We start from the raw sequence: 27,872 nt of genomic DNA, 5'->3' as shown, positions 1-27,872 counted from the left end.
TTGCCAAATAACTTAGAGACTGTAAAAAGAAAACTTGATGATTGTCAATCAACTTTAATGCTGTAGATGTAAACCACTTGAAAATCTCTTTCATATTCTCTGGTCATGCAAGAAGATTACTCTCTCTGAAAATGCCTATACAGCATGCTGAGTAAAGCTTATAGATGTTTTATCAACCCATCTATTAAGCTGTGGCGTATAGGCCTAGATGAGGAAGCTCCCCTGTCAAGTCTAATTGAGAAAGGTGTCCTCTAGCTTGAGTAAAAAAAAGTAATCCTGAGATACAAGGCAGAATCTTCTACTTATTCAGCATGGATTGAGAAGTTATTTAGAACTTGAATGTAGACAATCACTCATTACTGCAGAAAATATTTTGGGGATTTCTTCTCTTGTCCTGACCACTCTAACAAAACAAAACAGAGTAGTTGATTGCAAAGACTCCTCATAGAGCTTTGCTTGGCACTTATGAGACATCCACATCATTATGTATAGAACTAGTTGCAATAGTTTCAACTAAATGTACTTTCATTGAAATGCACAGTTTTGTCAAAGCTGAAACGTTTCATGGATGTATATAAAATCTGACCAAGTTTTTGAGAGGAAGGTTTCTGAAGTCCAAGATGGACTCTCTGGTAACTTTGAATATACAGATAGATATAGGAGGGGGGAGAGAGAGCAAGAATTTTTGGTCCTATGTGGAATTAATTTTTTTTGGTGATCTTCAAAAGTTGTCAGGAAATGGAATTGTCATTCTCCAGCCAGCTCTAACTATATATTTTATGTATTCCATTAATAGTTTCAATTTCTAATAATTTATTTGGAATTCCTGCATTAGTTTTTATTTGTTATGCATTTGTCTTAGTTTTTTATTAATTATTATTGCTTTATGCAGCAGTAGTGTTCTATATAATAGTTTTGTTCCTTATATTCAAATGAAATAAGATATACCTGCCTTCAGACAACCATATATTACCATCATTAATACCTCATTGCAGTAAGTAGGCATATGCCCCCACTGATGTCAATGGCAGAAATCTATTATGATCTCAAAACCAGACTCTATGCCTGGTGGCATAAAAGAAAGATATATTTCTCTGCATTGTTAATCCCATTAGGTTTGTTTATTCTTCACAAAAATCCTTAAATAAAGGGGTTTTTAATCCTATTGTTACTATGCATGTATAAAATAGAACAAAGCGGCACCTATTACACCCAGAAACATTATAGAAACAAAACAATTACATAGTAGCTTGCACCCTGAGATTCAACAGAAGTGAACCCCCGACAAAACAAAGCGGCAAAGAGTTCTGTGGCACCTTATAGACTAACAAACATATTGGAGCATGAACTGCATCTGACGAAGTGGGTATTCACCCACGAAAGCTCATGCTCCAATATGTTTGTTAGTCTATAAGGTGCCACAGAACTCTTTGCCGCTTTTACAGATCCAGACTAACATGGCTACCCCTCTGATACTCTACAAAACAAAAGATTTTTTCTTCTGTGCAGATTCAACTCCCATGTTAAACAATATCCTTAAAATCCGTTAGGGCAGTGGTTCCCAAACTTGTTCCATTGCTTGTTCAGGGAAAGCCCCTGGCGGGCCGGGCCAGTTTGTGTACCAGCCGCATCCGCAGGTTCGGCCGATCGCGGCTCCCAGTGGCCGCGGTTCGCTGCTCCAGGCCCTATACACAAGGCTGTCAAAGAAAGTTGCTAGGTAGGTTTGGCATGATTTGTTCTTGACAAATCTATGCTGACTGTTTCTTAGCAGCTTATTATCTTCTAGGTGTTTGCAAATTGATAGTTTAAATATTTGCTCCATTATCTTTCTGTGTACTGAAGGTAAGATCACCAGTCCGTAATTACCTGGGTTGTTCTCATTCTCCTTTTTATAGACTGGCACTATATTTGCCTTCTGCCACTCTTCAGGAATCTCTCCCATCTTCCAAGAGTTTTAGAAGATAATCGCTAATTGCTCAGATATCTCCTCAGTCAGCTCCTTTAGTATTCTAGAACGTATTTCATAAGACCCAGGTGACTTGAAAACAACTAACTTGTCTAAATAATTTTTAACTTGTTCTTTCCCCCCTGATCCTACCTAATTTTCACTATCATGCTCTATGTTAGATGTCCAATTGCTACTACTTTTTGGTGAAAACTGAAACAAAAAAGTCATTTACCACTTCTGCCATTTTCTGTTATTGCCTTTTCCCCTCATTGAGTAAGGGGCCTACCCTATTGGTGGTCTTGCTCAGGCTTCTAATGTATTTGTAGAATGTTTTCTTCACCTTTTATGTCTCTAGCTAGTTTAATCTCGTTTTTTGACTTGGCCTTTCAAATTTTGTCCCTAAATACTTGTGTTATTTGTTTATATTCATCCTTTGTAATTTCATCTATTTCCACTTTTTGTAGGATTTTTTTTTTTTGAGTTTCAGATCACTGAAGATCTCCTGGTTAGCCAGGGTGGTCTCTTGCCATAATTCCTACCTTTCCTTTGCAGTGGGATGGTTTGATCCCGTGCCCTTAAAAATGTCTCTTTGAAAAACTGCCAACTCTCTTGAACTGTTTTCCCCCTTAGACTTGCTTCCCAAGGGGATCTTACCTATCAACTCCCTGAGTTTGCTAAAGTCTGCCTTCTTGACATCCATTTTCTTTATTGTGCTGTTTTCCCTACTACCATTCTTTAGAATCATGAACTTTATCATTTCATGATCACTGTAACCCAAGCTGCTTTCCACTTTCAAATTTTTAACCAGTTCTTTGTGCCAGAAATATAGTGCAACAGAAACCAAATATTGTGTTAAGCTTCTAATATAAATATGAGTGATCTGCAGAGTGCTACAGCAAGAAGCAGAATATTTCTCTAAATTGTTCTGAAGATATATGAATTACATAATAACAACAACAACAACAACAACAGACTTTCCTTAAAAGAATTTGGAATTAAACACTTCAAACTGGCTTCAAATTTTCCACTCAAGAACTTTAGTTGCTTCCCAACAAATCAAGCATTTGCTGTGTAAAAACTGATGCTGCTGTGGAAAGCTACTTATAAATTTGGTTTATAATTTCCTTTCTATGATATTCCATCCATCACAAACAGAATATAGTTGGTAAACCTAAGTTTCAGATAAATTATTTTATTTCTAGATATGATGTGACCAACATAAAAAAGTCTTATTTTAATGTTGGGTACCTAGTGTACACTTTGATATATCCACCTTTCAAAATAATTGGTTTATTGGGAAGATTAGACATGTCCTAATAGTAATCAAACAACAAGAAAGAAATGAGTGGTAATCGACAAAACAGATCGGAGATTGGGGCAGCAGCAGAGAGAAATGGCCAGGGCAATAGAGAGATGGTATAGAAAGAGGTCAGACAATCAAATCCAAGTACAAGTTAAAGAATAAGACTTGAAAACCTTATTGTGAAAATAGGGTGGTAGATCTTGACTTAAATGACAGATATTATTTTTACCTATTAAATGGAGCTCTAAGCCATTTGTCACATTTGGAGTGAGGGAAGTGAAATACTTGCAGCTGCTCCTTGAGGCATTGTGCTCATGGCCAGTGTATTGTCTCTTACCTCCCACAGCAGAAACAGCATTTTAATCAGTGTGCGCCCTGTCCCATTGTGCTGTCCCAGTGCTTGCCTAGCTCTGCTGGCTGATGCAGAGGCAAGTGGGATGAGGGCTACACCACTGCTTACCCGTGCATATGGGGCTCTGAAAAAAAAAGTGGGAATGCGTGCAGAGCTGGGCACGTAACACTATGTCACTTGTTCACACAACCTCTAGAGCATTACTCGTGGATCTGCCATACACTCTGTAGTAAAGACAATGGATAATCTATAAAATATAACTGATGTTCTCTGTTGAGTCATGTAACATCTTCTCTTTTTACATCTATCTATCTACATAACATACAATGAATTTACACGCTTAGATTTCCAGAAACTAGCTGAGGCAATCAGAGATGTAATCTAAAATAGTTTTAATGACTGTATTGACTAAGATAGGTCACATGATTGAATCCTTAAACACAGAAGTCTCAGCAAGCTGTAACTGAAGAGGAAACACCCTGAGAAATGTTATTTTATTCCCCACTTATAGATAAATTTATGATGAAATTCCTTTGAGTACAAGACCTTCTATGCCACTTAACTTCCATGTTGTAACTATGACGGGGGAACCCTGAATGAAGCAGCCATGCAGGTAGACCTGTGCATTTCCTGCATGCCTGAGGATGGCTCTGAACCAACCTCACACACAGAGGCTGTTGAAAAGTGCAGCACAATCCAGGGAGGAGCCACAGGATCTATGATTGTCCTGTGGCCCTAAAGCTCCATCCAAGTGGTGGTCCAGCATAGTCCAGGGGATAGAGCATGGGACCAGGAGTCAAGAGATCTGGATCCTGTGCCTTGTTCTGTCATCTGCTGTATAACCTTGGACAAGTTCCTTAACCTTTCTGTGCCTCTACTTCCCCACCTGTGACATGAAGGTTATGATACATACCCTCCTTTGCAAAGCATTTGGGAGTCTGCAGGTGAAAAGTGCTATTCAACAACTAACCATCGTTGTTATTCCAGTCTATTGCTTGGATTAGTGGCTGCAGGAGAAAGGAAGAGCTGTGGTACAATACATTTATCCTAATCTCAGATTGTGGATGAGGATTTTACCCTTCCCAACCTCTGTATAAAGCCCTGGGGTGGCGAGTTATATGGACCCATGGTGCCTGGGCTCCAGGAATATTCAGGGCCTGGGGGCCTGGCTCCATCAATGTTCGGGGCCGGGTCTCTCCCCTGGCCCCACCTGCCACCCCTGCATGCCTCCCCCAGAGCATCTCCTGGCCCCACCTGCCACCCCCGGGCGATTTAAAAGGGCCCAGGCCAGGGGCCCCTGGCTGCCACCGCTACCACCAGCAGCACAGCGGGACTAAGGTGGCTTCCTGCACGCCCACTCCACGCCACTCCTGGAAGCAGACATCACATCTCTGTGGCCCCCGGGGGTGCGTGTGTCTCCCAGCACTGCCCGAGCACCTAGCTGCTGTCAGAGGGGTGTGTGGGTCGTTTCAGGAGCTGGCGCTGCCTGAGGTAAGCGCTGACCCCATGACTTCCTCCTACACTCCAACCCCCTGCCCCATCCCAGAGCCTGCACCCAAACTTCCTCCAAGAGCCCACATTCCCCTGCCCCCCAACCCCCTGCCCCACCCCAGAGCCCGCATCCAAACTCCCTCCCAGAGTCCGAACCCCCTCCCACACCCCAACCCCTTGCCCCATCCCAGAGCCCAAACCCCCTCCTACACCCAAACTCTCTCCCAGAGCCTTAGGTGGGGGAGGTGAGAGGTGGGACTTGGACCCATTCTGGGCACCACCAGAAATTATCCAAACCTGCCGCGAGTGCTGGTACTCGGACTTTATACAGGTAATGTGAATCTTACTCTTGGAGTCAAGTATCAGAGGGGTAGCCGTGTTAGTCTGGATCAGTAAAAGCAGCAAAGAATCCTGTGGCACCTTATAGACTAACAGACGTATTGGAGCATGAGCTTTCGTGGGTGAATACCCACTTCGTCGGATGCATTACATGCATCCGACGAAGTGGGTATTCACCCATGAAAGCATCCGACAACAGATGTCATGCATCCGACAAAGTGGGTATTCACCCACGAAAGCTCATGCTCCAATACATCTGTTAGTCTATAAGGTGCCACAGAACTCTTTGCTGCTTTTACTCTTGGAGCACCATGACTGGTTCTTCTGAAACTTTTTGGGCTTCTTGTCAACATTGCAGGAAACAAATATTTGGGAAAATGGCATAAATAACTGATAACCTCAGCCTCCCTCCCTCCCACTGCTTCTTATATTCATTGGATGTGTCTTCTCTTCAACTGGATTTCACACTCCTTTGGGCAAGGAGAATATCTGCCTATGTGCTTGTACAGCTTCTAGCACAGTTAGGCCTCACTCTTAACTGGGACTTTTGGGGGTAACATGCATAATAAATAAGATAATATTAAACACCCTCAGGGCAAAAGTGGATACCTCCAATAATTTTAGGGGGAGTAAAATGAAAACAGAATAGAACAGAACATAAAAGGACAAACCATAGAAAGTGAGAGAAAAATGAGATTCACTTACCTTTCACCTAAAAGTGCTACTACTATTATTGCCAGAGTACTGATATTGACAGAGAGGGTCACATGACCATATAAGCTAAAAACATGCATTGGGACATTTTTAAAGGAGTTTTTAAGTTTATAGGGCAAATTATTCCATGATTCTCTTGATTTGTATTGGACATTTAATTTTCAATGAGCAATAATGCTCTTAGCCTGTGTCTTCTTGCATTATTATTACGCTATCAGTTTTTGAACTTGTGGTGCAATGGTTTTCTACTATCAACCTCTACTGCAGTTACTCTTAGTTACTTATGTACACTGTTTTGCTAACGTTGTTCCAGAAAGAATGACTTGACCTACTATTGCAAAGATTTATGTATTTAAACTATTGATGCTAAACAAATACAAGTTAAACAGCATACCCAATACTGATTTTAACATTGAAGCATTCTTCTTTTATGTGATCTGTAAAACTCATCTCCTAGTTAGTGCCAAGTCTTAATCGTCTTGCTTTCAGAAGTTATCAAGCTTTTGGTGTGGAGATAATTAAGTTTCTTTTCCCAGTTCCCTGGCATTTATTAGCCTGTTCATTTGTTCATTAACTATCACTAGACTAATTCATTCTTTGTCTTCGGCATTTCAACACTTTAGTGGCTTCTCACTCAACACATTCCATGGAGTGAACATGTTATCTGACCAAAATTATCTTGCTCCCTTTTCCAGAGACATACGATGCATCTTCAAACCTGTTTTATAATAGCTGCTTACATTTTATATATGATTTAGTAACATATTGTCACTCTTAACATAAAAACAGTTAGATTGAAAGTCCCATTGGTCTCTTTTAAAAATGAGAGAAATTCAAAATAATTTTAAATGTTCTCAATCTGGCAGATTTGGACAATTGGAGTACGTTAAACTTTTTTGGAAAGAGTTACATATTTTTCATAAAAACAAGCAAACACATACTGAGGCGAATGCATTTTCTTACAGTAATCAGAAACAAAAGGTTAAGTTCCCCGAATTATTTTTATACTGTTTTAAACTAGGTTAAATTCAATTTAAAGAACATGTAAATGAAAAAGAGGGCTACTTTGCAGTGAGGGACAGTAATGGTTAAATGCTCCCTGTGATGATACCTTTAAAATCTGTGTTGGTGTTATTCTTTTTATCCTTCTACAGCCTCCACAGACCTAGAGACAGATATAGGCATACGTGGATTTTATGTGTAGTTGAGGCTCAGTTACCCAAAGATTTCATCTGACACTTGGAAGCTTGGGATAAATTTGTCTTCAAATAATCAGGAGAGCCGTCTCAGCAGACATTGATAAGGGCCTGATTCTTCCACCAGTATTCATAATTGTCCAAATTCAATAGAGTTTCCCTGATGTAGAAGTCATGTGAGAGCAGAATCAAGACTATGTTTTCTGAGGTCAGATTTCAATAACTTAAGTACAAAACTTACCATTGTTTCACGAAGCCATTTGAAAATTGCTACTGTTCTCTCCCTTGTCCTGACTGTAAAATCAACCTCTGAACATCTCCCTGACTTGCTACTCAAAGCTGGAAGACAAATCCCAAACTGCTTCTCACTGAGCAAGTCTTATTGTCTAATCTGCTGTGTTCTAAACATAACAAACTTGACTCATGTTTGCATTTTTATCCTAGACAGGGCTGACTGCACCTCTGCCCTCTTTTTGATCTCTCTGAGTGCACCCCTTTATGTGTTAGACTTTGAGCCCCCAGGGGTGGAATTTTGCAATTCTCCCACTCTTGGACCAGGATCTGGGTACAGCAGTCCATGTATACCAGTGCTTCTCAACCTGTGGCCTGCTGGCTGTTTGCAGTTCAATCAGCACAGAGCTGTGGCACATGTAACATCCTCAGGGCCATACAGATAGTACTGGATGTGGCCCACAATGGTAAATAGGCAGAGCATCACTGATCTATACTTATTACTGTACAAGGCTGACTGGACACTTGTGTTTCTTCCCTTTGAGGAGCCTGTGACCAGCGATCTAATGACTGACAGCCTTCTTAAAAACAAGTATATTTATAAGCAAAAGGAACAAACTACTAGTGAAAATGACTTTAAAACAACAGACAGCCTACACATGTTTAGTGTAATCTAACCTCACTACAAGCTAAATTATATGGGCTTCGCTCTTGAGAAACAGGAAAAGAACAGAACCAATTTACATTCTTTTAAGCCATTTTTGCACCCTCCTGATCCTAAACTACTCTAAGTTACAACGGCCTCTCACTAGCTACCTATGGGCCACAGCACTGCCCATAATCTCAGTGCTTCTTGCAGTGGCCCCATCCCTTCAGCCCACAGTCCCACCCCCAGAACACCCCCTACGGCAGGGCTTATTAGGAGCTCCATGCAAAACAGCCTCACAGCTGCCCACGTTTCCTTCCCAGTGGAGAATCCCCTGCTGGATTGAAGGCTTTTAGAGCTTCTTTATGATTCTCCAGCCCTTTGACTCAGTGCAAAGGGGCCAGTGCAGAGGTAAATATCTCGCCTAATGGACTGCTCACATGCAAAGAGATACAAACATGCTTAATTGTTCTGATGGATAGAATCAAATTTTAATTGAGGAAATTCATTGATCAGTTGTGGTGAGTGTAAGCAATTAATTCACTAAGGACCAGATAAACAAAGGGACTTAGGAGCCTAACCTCCAGACCTAAGGGCCTAAGTCCCAGTTTTAGGCTCCACTGCAATCCACAAAACTCCTGCTCCAGGCCTCTGTGCATGCACACTGCTGCCCCACTCTCGGGGTCCAGATGCCTCTCTCCTCTCTAAGCCCCAGAGCGATCCGCACACCAGGGAAAATAGGTGTTGTGCAGGTCCTGATCTGGCAGGCTTTAGGAGTTCACACTTGTTAGTTGGTTGGTGAAAGCTAATTATAGAACACAACCAGTTTGAGGATTGTGCCCTGTTCTTTGGCAGTCTGCCCTGAGGTTGGCATACACACTCATGAACCACTCCAGACAATGTGACACCCACCTTAGAACTTTTAGCCCAGTGGTTCTAGTACCCACCTGGCATCTGGGAGACCTGGGTTCAGCTCCCCACTCTGCCTGAGGGGGAGCAAGGATTTGAACAAGGATCTCTCTGTTCTCAAGAGTGTGCTCTAACTCTGAGCTATGGAATATTCCAATGTGCAGCTCCACTCAATCTCTCCTGTTGAAGCTGTTTCACTGTGGATTAAATAATTAAAGTCACTGGGACAGAGAACAAGAGAGATAGCGAGAATGACTCTGTAACCTGGTGGCTAGGTCACCTGTGTGTGTGTGTGTGGGGGGGAAGATCCATGATGCAATCCCCTTGTGCCAATGACTATTGATAAAAGGTGGAATTGAACCCAGGTTTCCTACATCCCAGGTGACTGTTCTTACCATTGGGCTCAGATTTATAAAGTGGGCTCTTCCTCCCCCATCCCTGTGGTGTGGAGTGAGAGTGTGGCACGTGCCTAAGGGCTTGTCTTAATATACAATGCTACAGCAGTGCAGCTGTGCCACTGCTGCACTTTCACAAAGACCCTCCAACACTGATGGGAGCTTCTGACATCCCCAAGGAGAGAGCTGGGCTGACTGGCCAGGAAGGAGAATGGAGCTCTGCCCGGAGGGAGCTTTGCCTGCAGAATTAAGGAGAGACAGGCCTGCTGGCCAGAGCAGCCACTGGGGAGGTGCACTTAGAGCCCAAGAAGTGAGTGTTGCACAAACAAGAGACTGTTTAGGAACCATGCCTGCCTGATGGAAATGGCAGAGTGGAAAAACTGGTGGGAGGCCCAGTATTGAGTTAGCTTTTGTTTTAGAATATTTCAGGGGTAAACACCTCCAGGCTCCCTGAGGAAAGGGACAATTAGCTAGTTGTCTGGAGTCTGCCTCAGTGGACACTGGAGACAGAGACTTCTTCCTCCTCAGGAGACCTCTGGTCATGTTGGTTTGTCTGAAAGGTTCACAAGTGGGGGTGCTCCAACCATTATACTACAACATTGGAAAATGCTAAAAGTAAGAGAAAATGTTTTTTACTAAATCTGAGAAATATAGTCCAAGGATGTATGGAAATCAGAACTGTAGTTTCACTGCTTGTGCTGACTAGCTCTGGACTAAAACATTTGCCTGAAACCAAAACCATTTCCTGGATTCTGTAGGGACTGTAGCTTAGATACCCGAGAACTAAGAAACTGCTACATGATTACAAGTATGAACGTCAACTAGGAGGAAGAAAGGGTCTCCCTTCTTCTCTGGCACACTCTGAAAGTAGAAATAGCCTGACAAAGGCACAGCACAACGGTGTGTCCTTCAAGTTATGAATGTAGCGGAAGTAGTGACCTCTCTCCTCTGGCATGCATCCTAATCCTGGAACTAAACCAAAATAAGATTCTTTGTGGTATTAGGAAACTGGGAGAGTGTTGTAGCAATCAGGCAAAGTACTAACAAACTTCAACAGGACTTTATTTTTAAAGTGGAAACCTCTTTACCAGGCTGCTTCTGAACTCTCTGTAACTCTCACTCTGCCTCCTCAACTCCTCCCCTCTCCTTCCTGTTTCCTGTCCTTTTGGACTCCCACAGCCAGTGCTCCCAGTTCTAATAAGTACAAGCAACATCTAAACACCACAGAGAGTGGTGAAGTCTGATTTAAAAAAATCCTAGTTGGAGGTAATTACAATAATTAATTTTTACCTGGATGTGAGTCTTCTAATGTGGGCTAAGATCCTAGAAGCTCATAGTTAGAGGCATGATGAATAGCTATTTTCCCACTTTTTCTCATACCAGAAAAATAGTAGAGTTGACAGGGAGTCCAGAAATAATTTTCAGAACATTTCCCCTGATCTCAGAGAAGATGATCCTTTGAAGGCAAGTAATTAGCCTGCTAATGAACAAATCTGTAAATTGGATTGCATCTTGTTGTCATGTCCAGCGGCTCCAATCAAGATCAAGACCCCACTGTACAATCAGACAGGAAGATCTGGTCCATGTCTTTTAAAATAACTACTTGAATTGCTTACTGCTTTAATGTCTAGATTTTTATATAAGAAGTTAGTATTTGCAGAAGCATAAATTACTATGTAGCATAAAGAAGCTGGAGATTGATTCAAACAGCAATACTGTCATTGTATAATGCATAACTGGTTGTGAGCCTATAACTGTAAGTGGATCACCAACAAGGATTGTCAAAACAAAGTCCAAACTCTCAGTTTCAGTTCCACATCTCTTTTCTCAGAGCCAGTTTTAATAACAGACAGAAAATACAAAATAACACAAAACAGTGGGTAACAGATGCCTGCTCCACTTTCCACAAGCTGGATAAGTAGAGAACACACACTTCCCACTAGATAGTCTTTCCTAGATATCCCCGAGGGCTTCTACCCAGTCCACAGAGAGGGATTTCCCTCAGAGTATTTCCTCAACCCTCATCTTCTCAAGACCAACCCAGAAGCCTTCCTTTCTTATACTCTCCAGCTGACAGTAACATGATACTTTGTCAGCTGACCTGCCATCATGAGTCCTGTCTACTACAACTCCCAGCAATCCCTGATCTTAAAGGATTCAAGAGCTGTAAGGCACATTGGGACGTGTGCTTGCACCCCAAGACCCAGTGCTCTCTTGCAATAATCATGTCTCAGTGATTTTAACACTTACTATAGTGAACAAGATTAGGACAGTATCCCTTTAAAATCGTTTATGGCCTCCCAGTAGCAGTCACTATGGTGTGTGTTTTAGAAGCTGTCAGTATCTATCTGGGGAAGCAGAGCATATGTATCTCAGGCTTGCCTGGAGTGTATATTTAGTGAATAAATTATTTGGGTCCCTGTGTGCCAGTATGATTTGTACAAGTTATGTCTATTATATACAAAGCAAAACATACAACACCTACAAATCACTACTTGGGATGAAAAACTACAAGGAGTTTCCGATTCTCATATGACTGAAGTGTGTGTATTGTGTAGGAAAAGCAATAGTTTGGAATATTTAGATATTATAAATTAATATACAGACTGTTTAATTAATGTATCCCTGATGTTTATTAGAACCTCTTTAAAATTCTGTCTCCTTTCAATTTGAATATCTCAAGTGCCCCTTTGACTTGATATTATGGGCTGTGCTTACAGATAAAGGTTAAGGGCTGGATTCTGCTTAGCCCTTAAGCAGGTGTGAAGTGAGTGGAGGGGATGGAAGGGAGTAAGAAGGACCCCTCTTCTTGTGCAGTCTGTACAAGGATTAGGGGGAGTTGTAATCCCTGCTTCTAGAGAAGCTCAGGAACTGTTTCCTAATAACTCCCCGAGGCATACTGAGCCCAAAGATGTCATCTTGAGGTGGGGAAGGGTGGGGAGCAGGTTGAGTCATGGTTCAAACATGTTGGCCAGAAGAGATTGCTGACCAGGGAGGGAGGAGGAGAGTATGATCTGGTCAGAAGCCAAATTGAAGGGAATCAAAGAGAGAGCTGGAGAGAAAGTTGAGCCACCCATAAAATAAAGAATTTACTGGGGGAAGAGAGCAACCTCTACATTTCCACTAATTTCACAGCATAATAAACCTTTTGGCTTTTGTTGCTACTGAAGTCACTTCCCTTCCTGCTACTTCTTTAATTTTCTTTTGCTGCTGCAGTACACAATGAACAACTGAACAATAATAGACATTTTCTTTCAGTTCTGCGGGCAGAGGTCATTATGTTTTGTAAAACATTCAGTTCTGAAAATCTTTGGATCCAATAAGTGATGCTAAAAGGTGAACACGTAGTTGTACAATGTTCACAAGGTTTTTGGTTTTAAATTGATTTTAAGCATTCAGAATGCTAGATTAATTTCTTTTCAATGGTTTTAATTCAACTTTTTAAAAAAGTCACATGCTGTAATGTCATACAGAGGTGAATCTGCCAATAATAGCACTGAACATAATGTGATATTTTCATTCTATTCTTTACCCAAAGCATCTGCAGACCTCTTGATCTTACTTCTAATCCAGGCTACTATCCTCCCACTCACTGACCTACTTGAAGTATCAGTTCTATAAGCAAGAAACCAGACAAGAAGTACTCTGAAAATATTTTTAAAGCAGATACTATTGTTCTCCCAAGCAATTATGTTAGATGTTTACTAGATTCTTTTAAAATGATTAATAACTCTGCAAAGCCTGAATTTTAATTCAGAGCCATGATGGCAGAATGGGAAGAATTTATTTTAAGAGCAACATTTTTCTCCTGCATGTGACATTGTTTTCAGTTGGGGCAAATGCTTGTTTTGTCTCAAAAAAATAAAAGTGTATCAGATAAACAGCATTTATACTTGCAACCAATCCAGCAAAATAAAGCAACTTACCTGTTCATATGTATTCTTTTGAAATTCCTCAAACCCAAAGATATCCAATATTCCAATTTCAAATACCTGGTCACTGAAACAATAAGATAGGACAGGTTACAGATATTCAAGCAAGTGGAAAATGTATTTCTCCTGTCCATATAAGTTTTGTTCTAGGATGCAAGTACTCCACACACTACAAGATAGTATGGTGTACATAAGCACATCACATACATGATAAAGCCTTGTGATAAACTGCACTGACTTTGACTACGTCATCAGCACCCTACCCCATGAGCCATCCTGCACAGGGATTGTTAATATTCCAGAGCTCTAAGCAGTTTCGACAGCCACCATTTAAATATAGAATAAAATAAGTCCAAAAATGTTTTGGTTGTTTACACTAAGACCAACATTTTCAAACATTCAGGAGCCCATCTGATAACTCAGACGTGAGATGGGCAGCTAGTGGGAATGGGCAGGTGTTTGGATGCACCCAGTTGCCCAAGCATTCATTTTTCAGCAGGATTTTTCCAAAACATCTGTACCTATTTCCTGTGTGCTCAGTGTAGAGTGGAAATGCCAAATGAATGCATATTAGCATAGGAAAAGTCTCAACTTATATATGCTAATGGCACTTGGACATCTAGTGAGCCATGTAAAATATCATTTTCAGCCATTGTTAGAGATTACCCAAGCCTACAAGATTTTAGGCTGGTACTAGTGACAGTGCAGACAAGGAAGCTCAACTGCAAGATCTAGACATTGACAACACCATTATAAAAAAACAAACAAAAGAAAAGCCCCCAAACCCTTGTAGACATACTGCCAGGCAAGCACCCAACAGCTGTATGTGCCAACGTAAAACGGAAGCTGTGGGCTCAGGGTATAAACCAAGTAACAGTTAATGGGGGCAATGGCAGGATGTAGGGGTTGTTATATGTTGCCAGATATCTAGCTACCAAACCCATAAACCCTGGTGCTATCATACTCATACAGCTATCATACTCATAGCACAGGTGTGTTTTTGATTTCTATAGGTTGCATTTCCTGCTATCGGTCTCCTCAGAGGGAAGTGTGAACCATACACAGGGTAAGTTCACCATAATGTAGAATTCCTGAATAATTTAATGCTGGGTCTGCCTACCCATAGAGAAGCTCCGTCTTTAACCCTTGGGCTCTTCGATTTAGGAAGCCCTTTTAGGGTTTAGCATCTACACTGTATTTTAAAACCTGCAGCAGCAAGTCTCAGAGCCCAGGTCTACAGACTTGGGCGTGTGAGTCTCGTGCTCAGGCACTAAAAACAGCAGTGTAGCAGCTCAGGGTGGAGCTTGGGCTTTGAAACCAACCTTCCCTAGGCTTCAGAGCCCAAGTCCAAATGTCTACCCAGATGCTTTTGGTGTCACAGAGTGAGCCCTGCAAGCCCAAGTCTATAGATCCGGGCTCTGACACTCATTGCTGTGGGTTTTAAAATGCAGTGTAGTCATACCCTTACAAATAGGCTTCACTGATGCCAATAGTGTCCCTGATGGTCCTCGGAAAAGACACAAGAGCATCGACGCCAAGTGGCAGGGATGCCAATACTCTGGCTGGAACAGAGGACATTATTGCTCCAGGTCAGCCTCCACAGCTTCCTTCATGTCATCACATCCTAGAGGTACTGGATCGATTCAGGGGTAAGCCTGTATCTCTGTATGACCTATGGCTCAGGAGAGACAAGGAAGGTCCTCTGAGGATCATATAGCCTGAGAGGAAGGAAAGGCCATCTCTGCTCAGAGCCTTGACCTCTGTACTTCACTATCCTTCCCCTGAGTTGCCTCAGGATGCATCCAGCTCAGTTAGCTGGGCTACTGCAGCCTCTTCCGACTCCCAATTCCCCCAGTGAAAACCATCACTCTAAACCCAGCTTTATGGATCTCTAATCCTTTCATCTCCTGCACCCTGCCTCTCCTATCCCCTAATCCTCACTATCCTCTTTCCCTACACCAGTTGTGTACTCCTCAGTAAAACCTGTCTGTCTGTCTCAAATTTTTATTTGGGGATTCTTACACTGTGTGCTGTCTGCTTCAAAGGTGCACAGACCAAAGAGCAGTCAATGAGGAGTTGATGTGTGAATATCTTCCTCCAATTTGTGTACCCTGCCTTAATCTACCCAGTTCAATTGCCCAAGCCACTAGGCATTCAGATAACTTTGAACATTCTTCGGGGTGGCTATTTGCACGTACCAAAATATTTGAAAGTGTGGGACACAGCAGGCTACCTCCACAATTCAACAGCTGTCCCTCTTACTTGAGCTTTGTTTCCAGGATCAACATTTGGGCTTCAGCAGAACAGACATCTCCTCTCTCTCTCTATAAGGGTGCTCACATAAAGCTACTTGTCCGCAGTGCATATCATCCCCATTAATCAAATATGTATATCAGGTAGTTAAGCCAAAAAAATAAAGTATAAAATGCTAAATCCTCAATTGGTGTAATTCCACTGAAGTCAATTCAGCAGCATCCATTCACACCAGGTGAGGATCTGTCCCTAAATTTCAAAACAGCACCTCCGTACCTCAACCCATTCCCCAAAAACCTCTTACATTTAATAAAACAACAGACTTATCAACATCTTTTCTGACATTCTGAGACTTCCTCAGAGGCAGGCAAGGCATTTTTAAAAGCTTTCCTCAGATGTCATACCCCAAAAGTTCCCATTCATTTCTGAGGAGTAGTAGTTCAATAGTAGCATTAACTCTACTGATCATTGCAAGACTGACTATGTTCTCAAATGATAGGGCAGAGAGATGCATAATAAATCTAGACTAGACTAGACTGACTTTGTTGGGTGGGAGAGGTTATCCTGAGATTGATTAGCATATGAGGAAATTTCTTCACCAAGAAAAAGAAATATCACTGGCTACATTTCTAATAATGCAACCCATTTTAACTTTTTGCTTAAAAAATGTAAGCTTCAGTCTCATATACTCATGATTCAAGTCTCCGTTTAAGCAGAGATACACCAGCCTTGTACTCTCTGCATTTTCAAGAGGATCACCAATAGATGAATCATCCCTAATCTTTATACTTTGCATTTATTCACAAGTTATAATAGCAAACAGCATGGGTCTAAATTAAACCCAGGGAGAGTTACACACACCTAATAGAGGGCAGAATTTGGACCATAGTCATTTTCGAAAGGAACATCTATCATCTTCCTTGAAAACACTGTATATTCTCTTAAATACTTAGCATGTTATCGTTTTAGTAAACACATTTGAAAGTTGGATGAACACCAGAATGCCTTTGTTATTTGTGGATTGGCAAACATCCATCAATTTACCTTTATAGTATTTGCAAAAAGATGGGTTCTCCCATGCGTTTCCCTCTGTTAACTACATACAAGATTGTCTAAAATACACCCTGGTGCTAGGGTTTTCAACAATGGAATCCTACAGACAACTATATATAATCAACACACCTACTTTCACAGATCCAGTAATCACTCCAAACAAGAAATCTGTTGTCTATAGCCAGGCACTCAGATGCCACAGAATATACTCCAAGGAGAAAGTCTGGGATATATACCTTAATACATTTAAAACCACCTTCCCTTAACAAAGAGACTTCACCAGAGAAGGAGATCATATCATGGAACAGGCCACCCAAATACCTTGAGAGAACCTGTTTTTTAAGAAAAAAAAACCCATTGACCACACACCTCTAGTTGTCACCTACCACCCTACACTGGAACCCATATGGGCTATCATTAACAATTACAACCCATATTAAATGGGGACCCCATCCTGAAAGAAATCTTTTCCGAACCCCCTCTTCTGGCCTTCAAATAACCCCCAATCTTGCCGAGCTTATCATCAGAAGCAAGATCCCCACAGACCAGAACACACAACTCAAAAGTAGCACCAGACCCTGCCAGAACAACAGATGCAAAACTTGTAGATATATCTCCACTACTGTGATGATCAATACCCGCTACAACACACCTTTCAAAATCCATGGGTCCTATGCAAGACTATCAAAACTTGTGGTGTACCTCATCCAGTGCACTAAATGCCCGAAGAACAGTTATGTAGATGAAATGAAACAATCACTACACTCATGAATGAACTCACATAGAAAAATGATAATGACAAAAACACCATATCACCCGTAGGTGAACACTTTTCACAAAACAATCACTCCATATCTAATCTCTTGGTCCTTGTCCTCAAAAGGAAACTTGCACAATATCTTCAAAAAACAAGTCTGAGAGTTTAAAATCATGGACTCAAAAAGGCACTGGATTTAGGGCTCATTACAACAACTTGTAACCCTCCTTTCTCCTCAGACTGCAGAGGTGTCAGCAGCTCACTTCACCTTGAATAGTCTCTTGCAACATGTGTTAACTCTTTGTGCTTAACAGTTTGTTCCACCTTGTAGTTAGCTGTGACACTCTAAGTATCTTTCCTAGACCTGAAGAAGAGCTTTGTGTAAGATCAAAACCTTGTTTCATTCACCAACAGAAGTTGGTCTAACAAAAGATATACCTCACCCACCCTGCCTCTATAAATTTCAAGAAAGATAAATTAGATAAAATAATTCTTCACCTCTCCCTAATACCTTTCCATGTAACTTCCTCTCAGAGCAATACCCAGGGCCTGCTTTCCTTGCTTCACCCCTATGTAACCCATCAGACTCCCTCTCCTCGAGTCCTATGTTAATACTATTAGACAGAGCCTTGTCACTGCCTGTGAGATTTTCCTCCTGATGAACAAGAGAGTTCCATGACTTCCTTAACCCCAGCAGGGTGGTAGGTCCCTAAAACAATTAGCCATAATAATGACTGGCATATCATCATCTGAGGCATCCTACCCAAGGACCATTGCTGTACCTCATCTCCAGAAATCCCCAAGGACAAAGGTGACATGAATGGGGTGTGCTGTCTTGAGCAGCATAGTTTTAACTAAATCATCTTGCACTTATATTTGGACACACCTGAAAACCACTAAGCCTTATCCCAATCCAGCTTCTAGCCTGACTGGCACAGTATATCTTCAGAGGATACAGCTGGCCAGAAAATAATAATTTTGTTTCACAAAAAAAATTGAGGTTGTGAAAGTAGTATTCGTTCCAGTGTGGAAACTGTTTCTTCCACATCCGAGAAGTGTGCCCTAACCATTGGGATATTGGCTATCTTGACAAAAAAATTGTCCAGACTGACACATTTCCATGAAACATGTTGACAGAAAAAAAAGTTTTGTCAAAAGAATGTGATCAGCTCTACTTGAGATTCCTGGCCCTTGTGTCCTCAATGAGGTCATCTCTCTCTCTCTCTCTCCGCACCCACATGCAGTGCAGTCACACTACATAAATCAGACTAGTTTTTTTTCCATTTTAATAAGAGCCACCTAGTCTGGCTACAAGGGGCTACATCAGAATAACTGCATCCCCACACTGGTCCTTAAGTCTGTCTTCTTGTCATCACACTGTAGAGCTGGAAAAATGGATTTGATTATGAAATCCAGTAATTATCTTTGTTAACTTTTTGCCCATTTTTGGTAACTTAAATTTCAACAGACAATGTAATACACTAATTAAAATAATATTTTATAGTTGGCTATAAATTATTTCACTACATTTATGTGTGTATGTCCTTATCCCACTCTAAGACTTTTCCCCCCAGGAGAGGGTTGGGACATATTTTTCTTGCTTAGCTGTCAATCATACTAATTCCAGCAAAATTACTTTTCTTAAATTAATCATAACAGAGATTTCCAAAGCAAAATAGAAGGATCTGTTCCCTCATGTTTACAAAGCACTGCTTTCTTACCTTCATTAAACATGGCCTGGTAATATAGAAACACGCACCTTACTTATTGAAAGAAAGAAGTCTCTAGAGCCAATATTCCTATATTGTGATATTGGTTTTACTTCTCATTGAAAGGCTCAATATTTACATTGTCTAAGTATCAATATTGTTGAGCAATCCTAAAAAAAAGTAAAGTAAAATAAGGACTATTGAGAAAGAAAATTCTTCCTTTTTAATATGTGTCCCTTGAAATTTCTGGTGGCATATATCACTTTGGTAGCTGTGCAGGTGTACAAGCCCCTGATGGTGTGGCTGTCTGTAAGAGAGGGCAGGCCTGTCTGCAAAGGTCTCTGAGAATGAGGGATCGTCCTTCAGGATGGGTTGTAGGTCCTTGATGATGCTCTGGGAGAGGTTTTAGTAGAGGGCTGTAGGTGATGGCTAGTGGTGTTCTGTTACTTTCTTTGTTGGGCCTGTCCTGTACAGGATAGGACGCCACTAGCCATCACCTACATCTCCCAACTAAAACCTCTCCAGCACATCATCAAGGATCTACAACCTATCCTGAAGGACAGCCCCCCAACCTGAAGCAAATACTCACCAGCAACTACACTCCACACAACAAAAACACTAACCCAGGAATCAATCCCTGCAACAAACCTCATTGTCAACGCTGTCCGCATATCTATTCAAGAGACACCATCATAGGACCTAACCACAGCAGCCACACCATAGGGGCTTGTTCACCTGCACATCTACCAATGTGATATATGTCATCATGTGCCAGCAATGTCCCTCTGACATGTATATTGGCCTAACCGTACCATCTCTACACAAAAGAATAAACACAAATCAGACATCAAGAATTGTAACATTCAAAAAACCAGTAGGAGAGCACTTCAATCTCCCTGGACACTCAATAACAGACTTAAAAGTGACAATTCTTCAACAACAAAAAACTTCAAAAACAGACTTCAACTAGAAAGTGCAGAACTGGAATTAATTTTCAAACTGGACACCATCAAATTAGGCCTGAATAAAGACTGGAGTGGATGGGTCACTACAAAAAGTAATTTTCCCTCTGCTGATACTCACACCTTCTTGTCAACTGTTGGAAATGGGTGACGTCCACCTTGATTGCATTGGCCTCGTTAGCACTACAAAAGTAAGTTTCCCTCTCTTGATATTCACCCCTTCTTGTCAACTGTTGAGAATAGGCCACTTCCACCTTAACTGAATTGGCCTCATTAGCACTGACCCCCCCCACTTGGTAAGGCAACTCCCATCTTTTCATGTGCTGTAATATTTATACTGCTTTCTGTGTTTTTCACTCCATGTAGCTGATGAAGTGGGTTTTAGCCCACGAAAGCTTATTCCCAAATAAATTTGTTAGTCTCTAAGGTGCCAGGAGGACTCCTCATTGTTTTTGCTGATAAAGACTAATACGGCTACCACTCTGAAACCTAACTCCTAAGAGAAACTCATAGATACCAGGCTTCCTGATTGATACTATCATGGCAGATGTCGAACCAGTGATTATAAGGTGCTGTTGACCCATTTGCAATTCCTAGGAGAGATGGACAGATTTCCCTTACAATTGTTCTGCACGCTCATTTCAGAACAATCTTACAGGTTGATACTGAGTAACTACTCTTCTGCTCCTGAAGGTTTTCAGCTATGGAAATCTGTAAAGTTCAGTCATATCATTCCTTTGGTTCAATGTCTATGTAAAGCAATGAGGTGCGACTGTGAGGTGGTATGGCTTAACATGTCATCACTATGATGGCACTCAGCTTTACATCTCCTTTTTATCTGACCCAGACACAGTCCTCTCCCTGCTCCTCCAACATCTGGCAGTGACCAGGATGAAAGCTAGCTGGTTTAAGTTTGATCTGGATAAAGTATAAGTGATACTTATTAACAAGGGGAAGTACTATGATGATTTGATACAGTATATAACCTTTCCAACTGAGGCCTAGCGTAGGCCTATATTCCTACACATACATTGCCAGAACAGCAGTTCACCTTTGCCTACAACAATTATTAAAACATAAATGTAAAGGTTGATGGGACTGACTTAGTGGGTCTCTAATTCTCTTGATTATCCCTCTGAGACACTGTGGAGGCACTGATTTATCTGTTTACCCACTTCTCTGAGGCCTGCCTGGTATATGCAGGTTGGACATGAGGAGTGGGGAAGGGGAGGAGGAAGGAATCACAGACTTAACATCTGATGCTGTGGGTACTTGCATGACTAGTACTAGGTGGTGAAGATTTTCTTCAACCACAGTATCCAGGTTGATTCAAAACCTTCCACAGTTCACTCACTGCTAGCTAACTTTCCCATCTCTTGAAAGGCTAGATTTGTTCTGCAGTTTAAAAATCTGTTTTTGTCTTTTATGAGTAAGCATAAAAAAACCCACAACAACAGTGCATACTGGGCCAAAGCTCAAAAAAATGACATTAGGCCCCATACTGCATTAGGGATTTTTATTTTCCAAATCATATGGGGGAATGTTGATTCATGCTGTGGGTTCATGTTTTTAGTTGAAGGATCCCCCTATGATCCCCTCCTATTGCTGAGTTCAGTCATAGATTAATAGAAATTTTTGTCAAGAAGGGAAAAAAATCCTACTGATTTCTTCTCTAAGGCTGATAGATATATGCCTCAAAACTATCTTGCATATGATCCTATTAGAACTCAAATGATGCATAATGCATGTGAAGGAATTTTGTGAATGAGATTTCCAGTATTTTCCTTGTGCCAAAACAAATGTTGCCACTGCTATATTCTTTCAATATTTGAAAAGATTTTACTACGGATAAAAAATTACACTGTTGAAAGATTCAAAATATGGTTTCAGAAATATTCAGTAGATTATATTTGAAAGGGAAATTGCCTTTGGCTGACTTAACACCATGGATACGAAGCCATAATCAAAAGCTAACCTCATTTTCTAGTCTGCAGTGCCTCAAATATTTTGGCATGAGCCCCATCTTCAGGTAATGAAACAGGGAGACTTTTTCTTTTGCTAACAAATTACTATGAACATAGTACCCGCTACTTTATAAGGGGCATAGGTAGCAAGGCCAGACAAAAAACTAGGTTTTCCAAACCAAACATATCCAATTCAATATTTTTTCATCAGTTAGAAAAGATAAACATTTTCTGAGCCTTTATAGGCATTGCTAGTACTCTATGAACAGGCCCTCTTTCAAGTATGAGTCAGGACTTCCTGATATGTCACGTTAATACATTATATATTGGTACTAATGACAGATGCTCTAGACCTGACACTGCCAAAGAGTAAACAAATAATTTAAATTGCAACAGTCAATGATATTTGTTTAAGGCTCTATTATCCAAAGCTCACAATCAGCAAGTTTGTTAGCAATACAATAAACTTTAGCAATACAAGGTCTTAAACACTCATGCAGATGGTTTGTAAAATACAGTAGATAGAACAGAAGCATCTAATATACTTGAAACTAAAAAAGTTAATAAATATTATTTTTAACAATGATGAGCATTAACAAGCATTTGGAGTTATTTTTCTCTAGTTAAATTTTAGAACTCTAATCACACAAGATTAGTTTCCTGTCATAGTGCCCTCCTTAAAAACAATATCATACAGGACAGACAAAGCTGTGAACATGGAAGTACTTTGTAACCAGCCTTCATTGGTATTAATTGTTATAATTATGCTGGTTAATATAAAAACGGTGCTTTAATTAGACAAAATTGTGAGTCACTATGAATGAACAAGTTCAATTTTCCTGAAGGTGAATAATAACTCTATCCTTACATTGTCATTAAAACTGCTGCACATTGATTTAACTAGCATTATTCATTAATGTGTTTGTCAGACTCTGACAATGCTTTTATTCACTTTGCACCTAGATAGCTATGTTCTTGCATCTACTCAGTAAACTTTTTCCCCCTTAGATCTAATGGCAATCACCAGTTTTTCTTCACCTGTAAATCAGCCATTAGCTGTTTCATAGTAAATAAAAAAAATCAATATTAATGATCAAATTCTAGTAATTCCACAAAGAAAGTGAAGCCCAGGATTTTTGAGTAATGCACTTTGATTTTCAATATATTGAGTCAGATGTTTCTAGCACATTAGCATCAAATTTTATTGTTCTATAAAGTCTTGTTAAAAGAACTTTGTAACGCACTTTGGGCTAAGTCTTATTCCAAATTGTACTATTGCAATCCACTGATTGCCCTGGTATAAATAAGTAAAATTTGATCCATAAACTGCAAATGTACGTGATAAGTTGCATTTATTCTATAACTTTGATTATTTCACCTGCACTCTGCCCAGCTCCACCAAGACAACTTCTAAGATTCCAAACCTCTGAGCATCTTCAAACAGCTGCCATATTATAGTCCAGATAGGTAGCACTGCCTTTTATTAAGGTTGCCTGACTGTTAGAAACAATTTGACAAATATATCCTTCTCCCCACCAAAATGTAGAACTCTCCCCAAGCATACTCAGTTACAATTGGATGAGCAATATTCAGTTCTGTACAAGTGACAGTTTAAGGTCTAATATCTTAAGATTGCATTAGGGCTAGAAAAAAGAGGCACTGTGCAGGAAAGACACCAGCTCCTAGCTTTGATAGGTTCTGAGATATCAAACCTTAAAATCACAGATAATTATGTATAAAAAAGCTATTTCCAATAATTTTGGAGGTTTTTAGAATGTGTTGTATGTTTTTCTCTCCCTCCAAAGCCTTAATAACTGGACTCATGGTAACTAAGGCTATGTCTAAACTATATGTTAAGGTGTGTGATGGAATACATCCCAGTGTTCACACCCTACTCACTATTGTAATAATCTTTGTCCAAAGTATGCCTTGTAAGGTATCATTTGAAAACTCAATTTGTTGATAAAATGTGAGGCAACACTGTATGTGAAGTTATAAGATTCCCCTGTATGCTGTTAAAAATACATGTTAAGACTCATGTAGTACCATACTGGTCAAACAGACCTGTCTTGAGCAAAGGAGTGTATGTTTGCCTTAACTGGCATTTAAGCAGTAAACAGAGTCACCAAGCAAGAGGGGAAAACAAACGATGTTCAAACAAGAGAAAAAATCAGCAGGGAATATCCTGCCACATGGACTCTTTGGGGGAAGAGAGGGACTGAAACCATAAAAAGGAGGGACAAACACCCCCAAAGTACCCCTATCTCTCCCTGTCCACCTAATTCTCCACACTCGAGAAGATAAAAGCAAACAGCTGTTGGACTCTTGAGGAAGGGTCATGATCCAGAAGCTTGGGCAGTAATCTGCTGGAGCATGTGGCGAGAAAGTTTGTTTTGCAGCTAAGATAGTTTCTTAAGTAGATATTAGTGAGCATTGTTTCTTTATTTTTCTTGTAACCATTTCTGATTTTTATGCCTCATTACTTGTACTCACTTAATATCTATCTGTTTGTAGTTAATAAACTTGATTTACTGTGTTATCTAATCTGGTGTGTTTAGGTTGAAGTGTCTGGGTAATTATTTAAGGTAATAAAATGGCATATTATTCCCTTAAAGAAATAACAAATGTAATATATGTGTACTGTCCAAGAGAAGGCTGGGCGGTACAGGTCATACATTTCTAGGGGAAGATCCAGGATTGGGGGTGGGCTGGGGTCACCCTGTAGTATAACTAAGGCTGACGAGAGCCAGGGTATAGCTGGCAAGCTGCAGTTACATGAAGACCCTTAGGGTGTGACCTGCATGCTGGCAAGCTGTTTGTGAGTGGCCCAGATGGGAGATACTACAGAAAAGCATTGTAAGGCACCCAAGGTTGCAGGGCAAGAGTGACACAATCCCCCACTAGTCTGGATTGTGCCTGGTATATCAGAGGGTGTGATTTCCCTGCTTGTGTGCACATACTGGTACACATACCAGCTGAGCCATGCTGAATACAAACTTGCCTACCACTGGGGGATATGCACTCAGCACAACTCAACTGTGCCTCTACTGCACTACCCGCAGGACCACGGCTACACTAATATTTATATTTGAGCTAGTTCAATGAGAGCTAGTGCAAGTATGTGTACACGAGCAAGGGAATCACACTCCTAGCTCATAGTGTAGACATAGCCTAAGACAGCATGGGCCCAATTCATCTCTGTGCCACAGCTGAGCTGGCCCAAGAAGCTCAGGGAGGAGGAAAGAGCAAAATATAGCTCTGTGCCACATGTCTCTCATCATGAGCAGACCAAGGACAACTTCTGGCACAGATTAGAGCAATCTGAAGTTGCTCTAACTTGAGACCGGTTGCATGTGGCTCTAAGGGGCTGGTCCAGTAAAAGCATCCCAGGAGAAGCCACCTTCCACCTTGAAATGCCTCCAGTACATTCCCTGCACTGGCACAGAGCTGGGTATGCAGCTCTACTCTAGCCAGGCAAGCCCTTTATATTGGGGGAATTCCCTGATGCCCAGCTATGGTAGCTCTAAAGCCCCTTTATGACATTAAATCTGTATGAAAGAGATGCAAAGCAATTGTGATTTTAGCTCAATGGCTTTACAAATGGATGGATTTCTTAAAAACACAAAACTAATATTTCTAAAATAGTATTTCTGCTAAATATGTGGCCTGTACAGCCTGTTGGACTGTGGTATAAAGGGATTATTGGTACTTTTTAAAAACGACCCACAGAACTCACTTGTGGTTTACCACTTGTGAATAATACCAAACCAGCATGTATTTGGTATATATGAAAAAGCCAGTATTTATCAGTGTGCATGTGACATTTTGAATCTTAGTTAAAACACATACATATGTCAGCAATGCCCCTCTGCTATGTACATCGGCCAAACTGGACAGTCTCTACAGAAAAGGATAAATGGACACAAATCAGATATTAGGAATGGCAATATAGAAAAACCTGTAGGAGAACACTTCAACCTCCCTGGCCACACAATAGCAGATCTTAAGGTGGCCATCCTGCAGCAAAAATACTTCAGGACCAGACTTCAAAGAGAAACTGCTGAGCTTCAGTTCATCTGCAAATTTGACACCATCAGCTCAGGATTAAACAAAGACTGTGAATGGCTTGCCAACTACAAAATCAGTTTCTCATCTCTTGGTTTTCACACCTCAGCTACTAGAAGAGGGCCTCATCCTCCCTGATTGAACTAACCTCGTTATCTCTAGCCTGCTTCTTGCTTGCTTATATATACCTGCCCCTGGAAATTTCTACTACATGCATCCGACGAAGTGGGTATTCACCCACGAAAGCTCATGCTCCAAAATGTCTGTTAGTCTATAAGGTGCCACAAGACTCTTTGCTGCTTATACATATTACAGTCTAATTAGACCTCTTGTTTTAGTTTTCTGTCTGAATTCTGATGAGATTTAATTTTTTTTTCTGAACAGCTCCATTAATGCATTTTAATAGGCATTCATGTTTTCCAAGAAACCATGTCAGATGTAATTTGTTTGAGTTTAGCAGATGATTACCTACAGGCGTGTAGAAAATACTCCTAAGATGTCATTCAAAGAGAAGAGAAATGTATTTGAAGACTTTTGAGCTGAATTTTCTTTTTAATAACCTGCCCAATGTCATGAGATATTGAGAAAAAGAATAAGTGAATTTTGCACCAACTAAATGCCAACCAGACCATTACTTGTTAAATACCAAATCTGATGCCATAATGCCAACTTTTAAAAAATTAGTAGTAACATACACTATTATAGAAGATTATACAGACTAATACCAATAACTTGCATGAACAAATAACATGCCTACTAACATAAAGCAGTGTCATATCAACTCTGGACTCAGGGCAGTTACAGATTTGGTTTCTATGCAGTTAATTATCTAGATACATAAATATTAGACACTGACTGGTGTAGAAATAATCACCTCTCTCTTTGGTCTGTAAATTCATTTGCATACAAGCATACAATGTACATTTTTTCATCAAGCAGTGAAGGATTTGGAACACTCCATGAATGATCAATAACATCACTAAGTATAACTGGAATGCTATAATGAAGTGCTTTAATGATGGCTACATTGCTCATGTATCTTTTGTATGTTAGATTTTTTGTAACAGGACATCAACATGTAAGATTACCAGTGGGATTAGTTAGCACTTGAGCTCCTACCTGCTGGTCTCATATTGATTCTGGAGGTAGTAGTTGATTGTGTTCACTAAAAAACTAAATAAACGACTATACAGTGACTTTGCTAAAAGATCTCGGTAAAATTCTGCAATCTCTATAGTGTGTCTCCTCATGATCATGTCCCCTAAGAAAGTAAACACAAAAAAAGGAGAAGAAAACATGATTATAAAGTGTATAAACTACTTTAAAAATACTTTTTCTATAATAATCTTTCTGTCCACCCTCTTCACTTGTCCCATTTCCTATGCCCCTGTTGTGTACTAATTATGCAGAAAGACTAGTGAGTCAAATAACAAAAGGCTCCCACTAACATACTTGGAAGATTCTCAGGTCAGGAGTGAACAAAGACAAAAAATAATTTGTGTGGCATACAGGCTCCTTTCTTGGTGCAGATGACTTATCTGCATGGAATTTCTTAATGACACTTTAAAAAAAAAATGGTTTTAGCATTAGGACCTGGTCTGTGACCTTGCTGCAAGGTTCACCACAGTTGAGGTCTATCAGCGTCAGCCTCTG

The 27,872-nt window shown here is 40.5% G+C and overlaps 1 protein-coding gene across 2 annotated transcripts in view; it reads right to left on the bottom strand.

Annotated features, from left to right (window-relative positions):
* The window catches only part of MYO16 (myosin XVI), a 575,450-nt gene that overhangs the window by 137,693 nt on the left and 409,885 nt on the right, over positions 1-27,872 (bottom strand). For both annotated transcript variants that reach the window (XM_039547002.1, XM_039546990.1), the window contains 2 exons: positions 27,339-27,480; positions 13,451-13,523 (listed from right to left, as the gene is read on the bottom strand). In XM_039547002.1, coding sequence (XP_039402936.1) covers positions 13,451-13,523; positions 27,339-27,480 — 215 coding nt within the window. The remainder of the gene's footprint in view (positions 1-13,450; positions 13,524-27,338; positions 27,481-27,872) is intronic.

Source organism: Mauremys reevesii, linkage group 1 (assembly GCF_016161935.1).
Source record: "Mauremys reevesii isolate NIE-2019 linkage group 1, ASM1616193v1, whole genome shotgun sequence".
Taxonomy (NCBI): domain Eukaryota; kingdom Metazoa; phylum Chordata; order Testudines; family Geoemydidae; genus Mauremys; species Mauremys reevesii.
The sequence above is the reverse complement of the archived record's forward strand: the minus strand, read 5'-3'. Positions and strand labels throughout refer to the sequence as shown.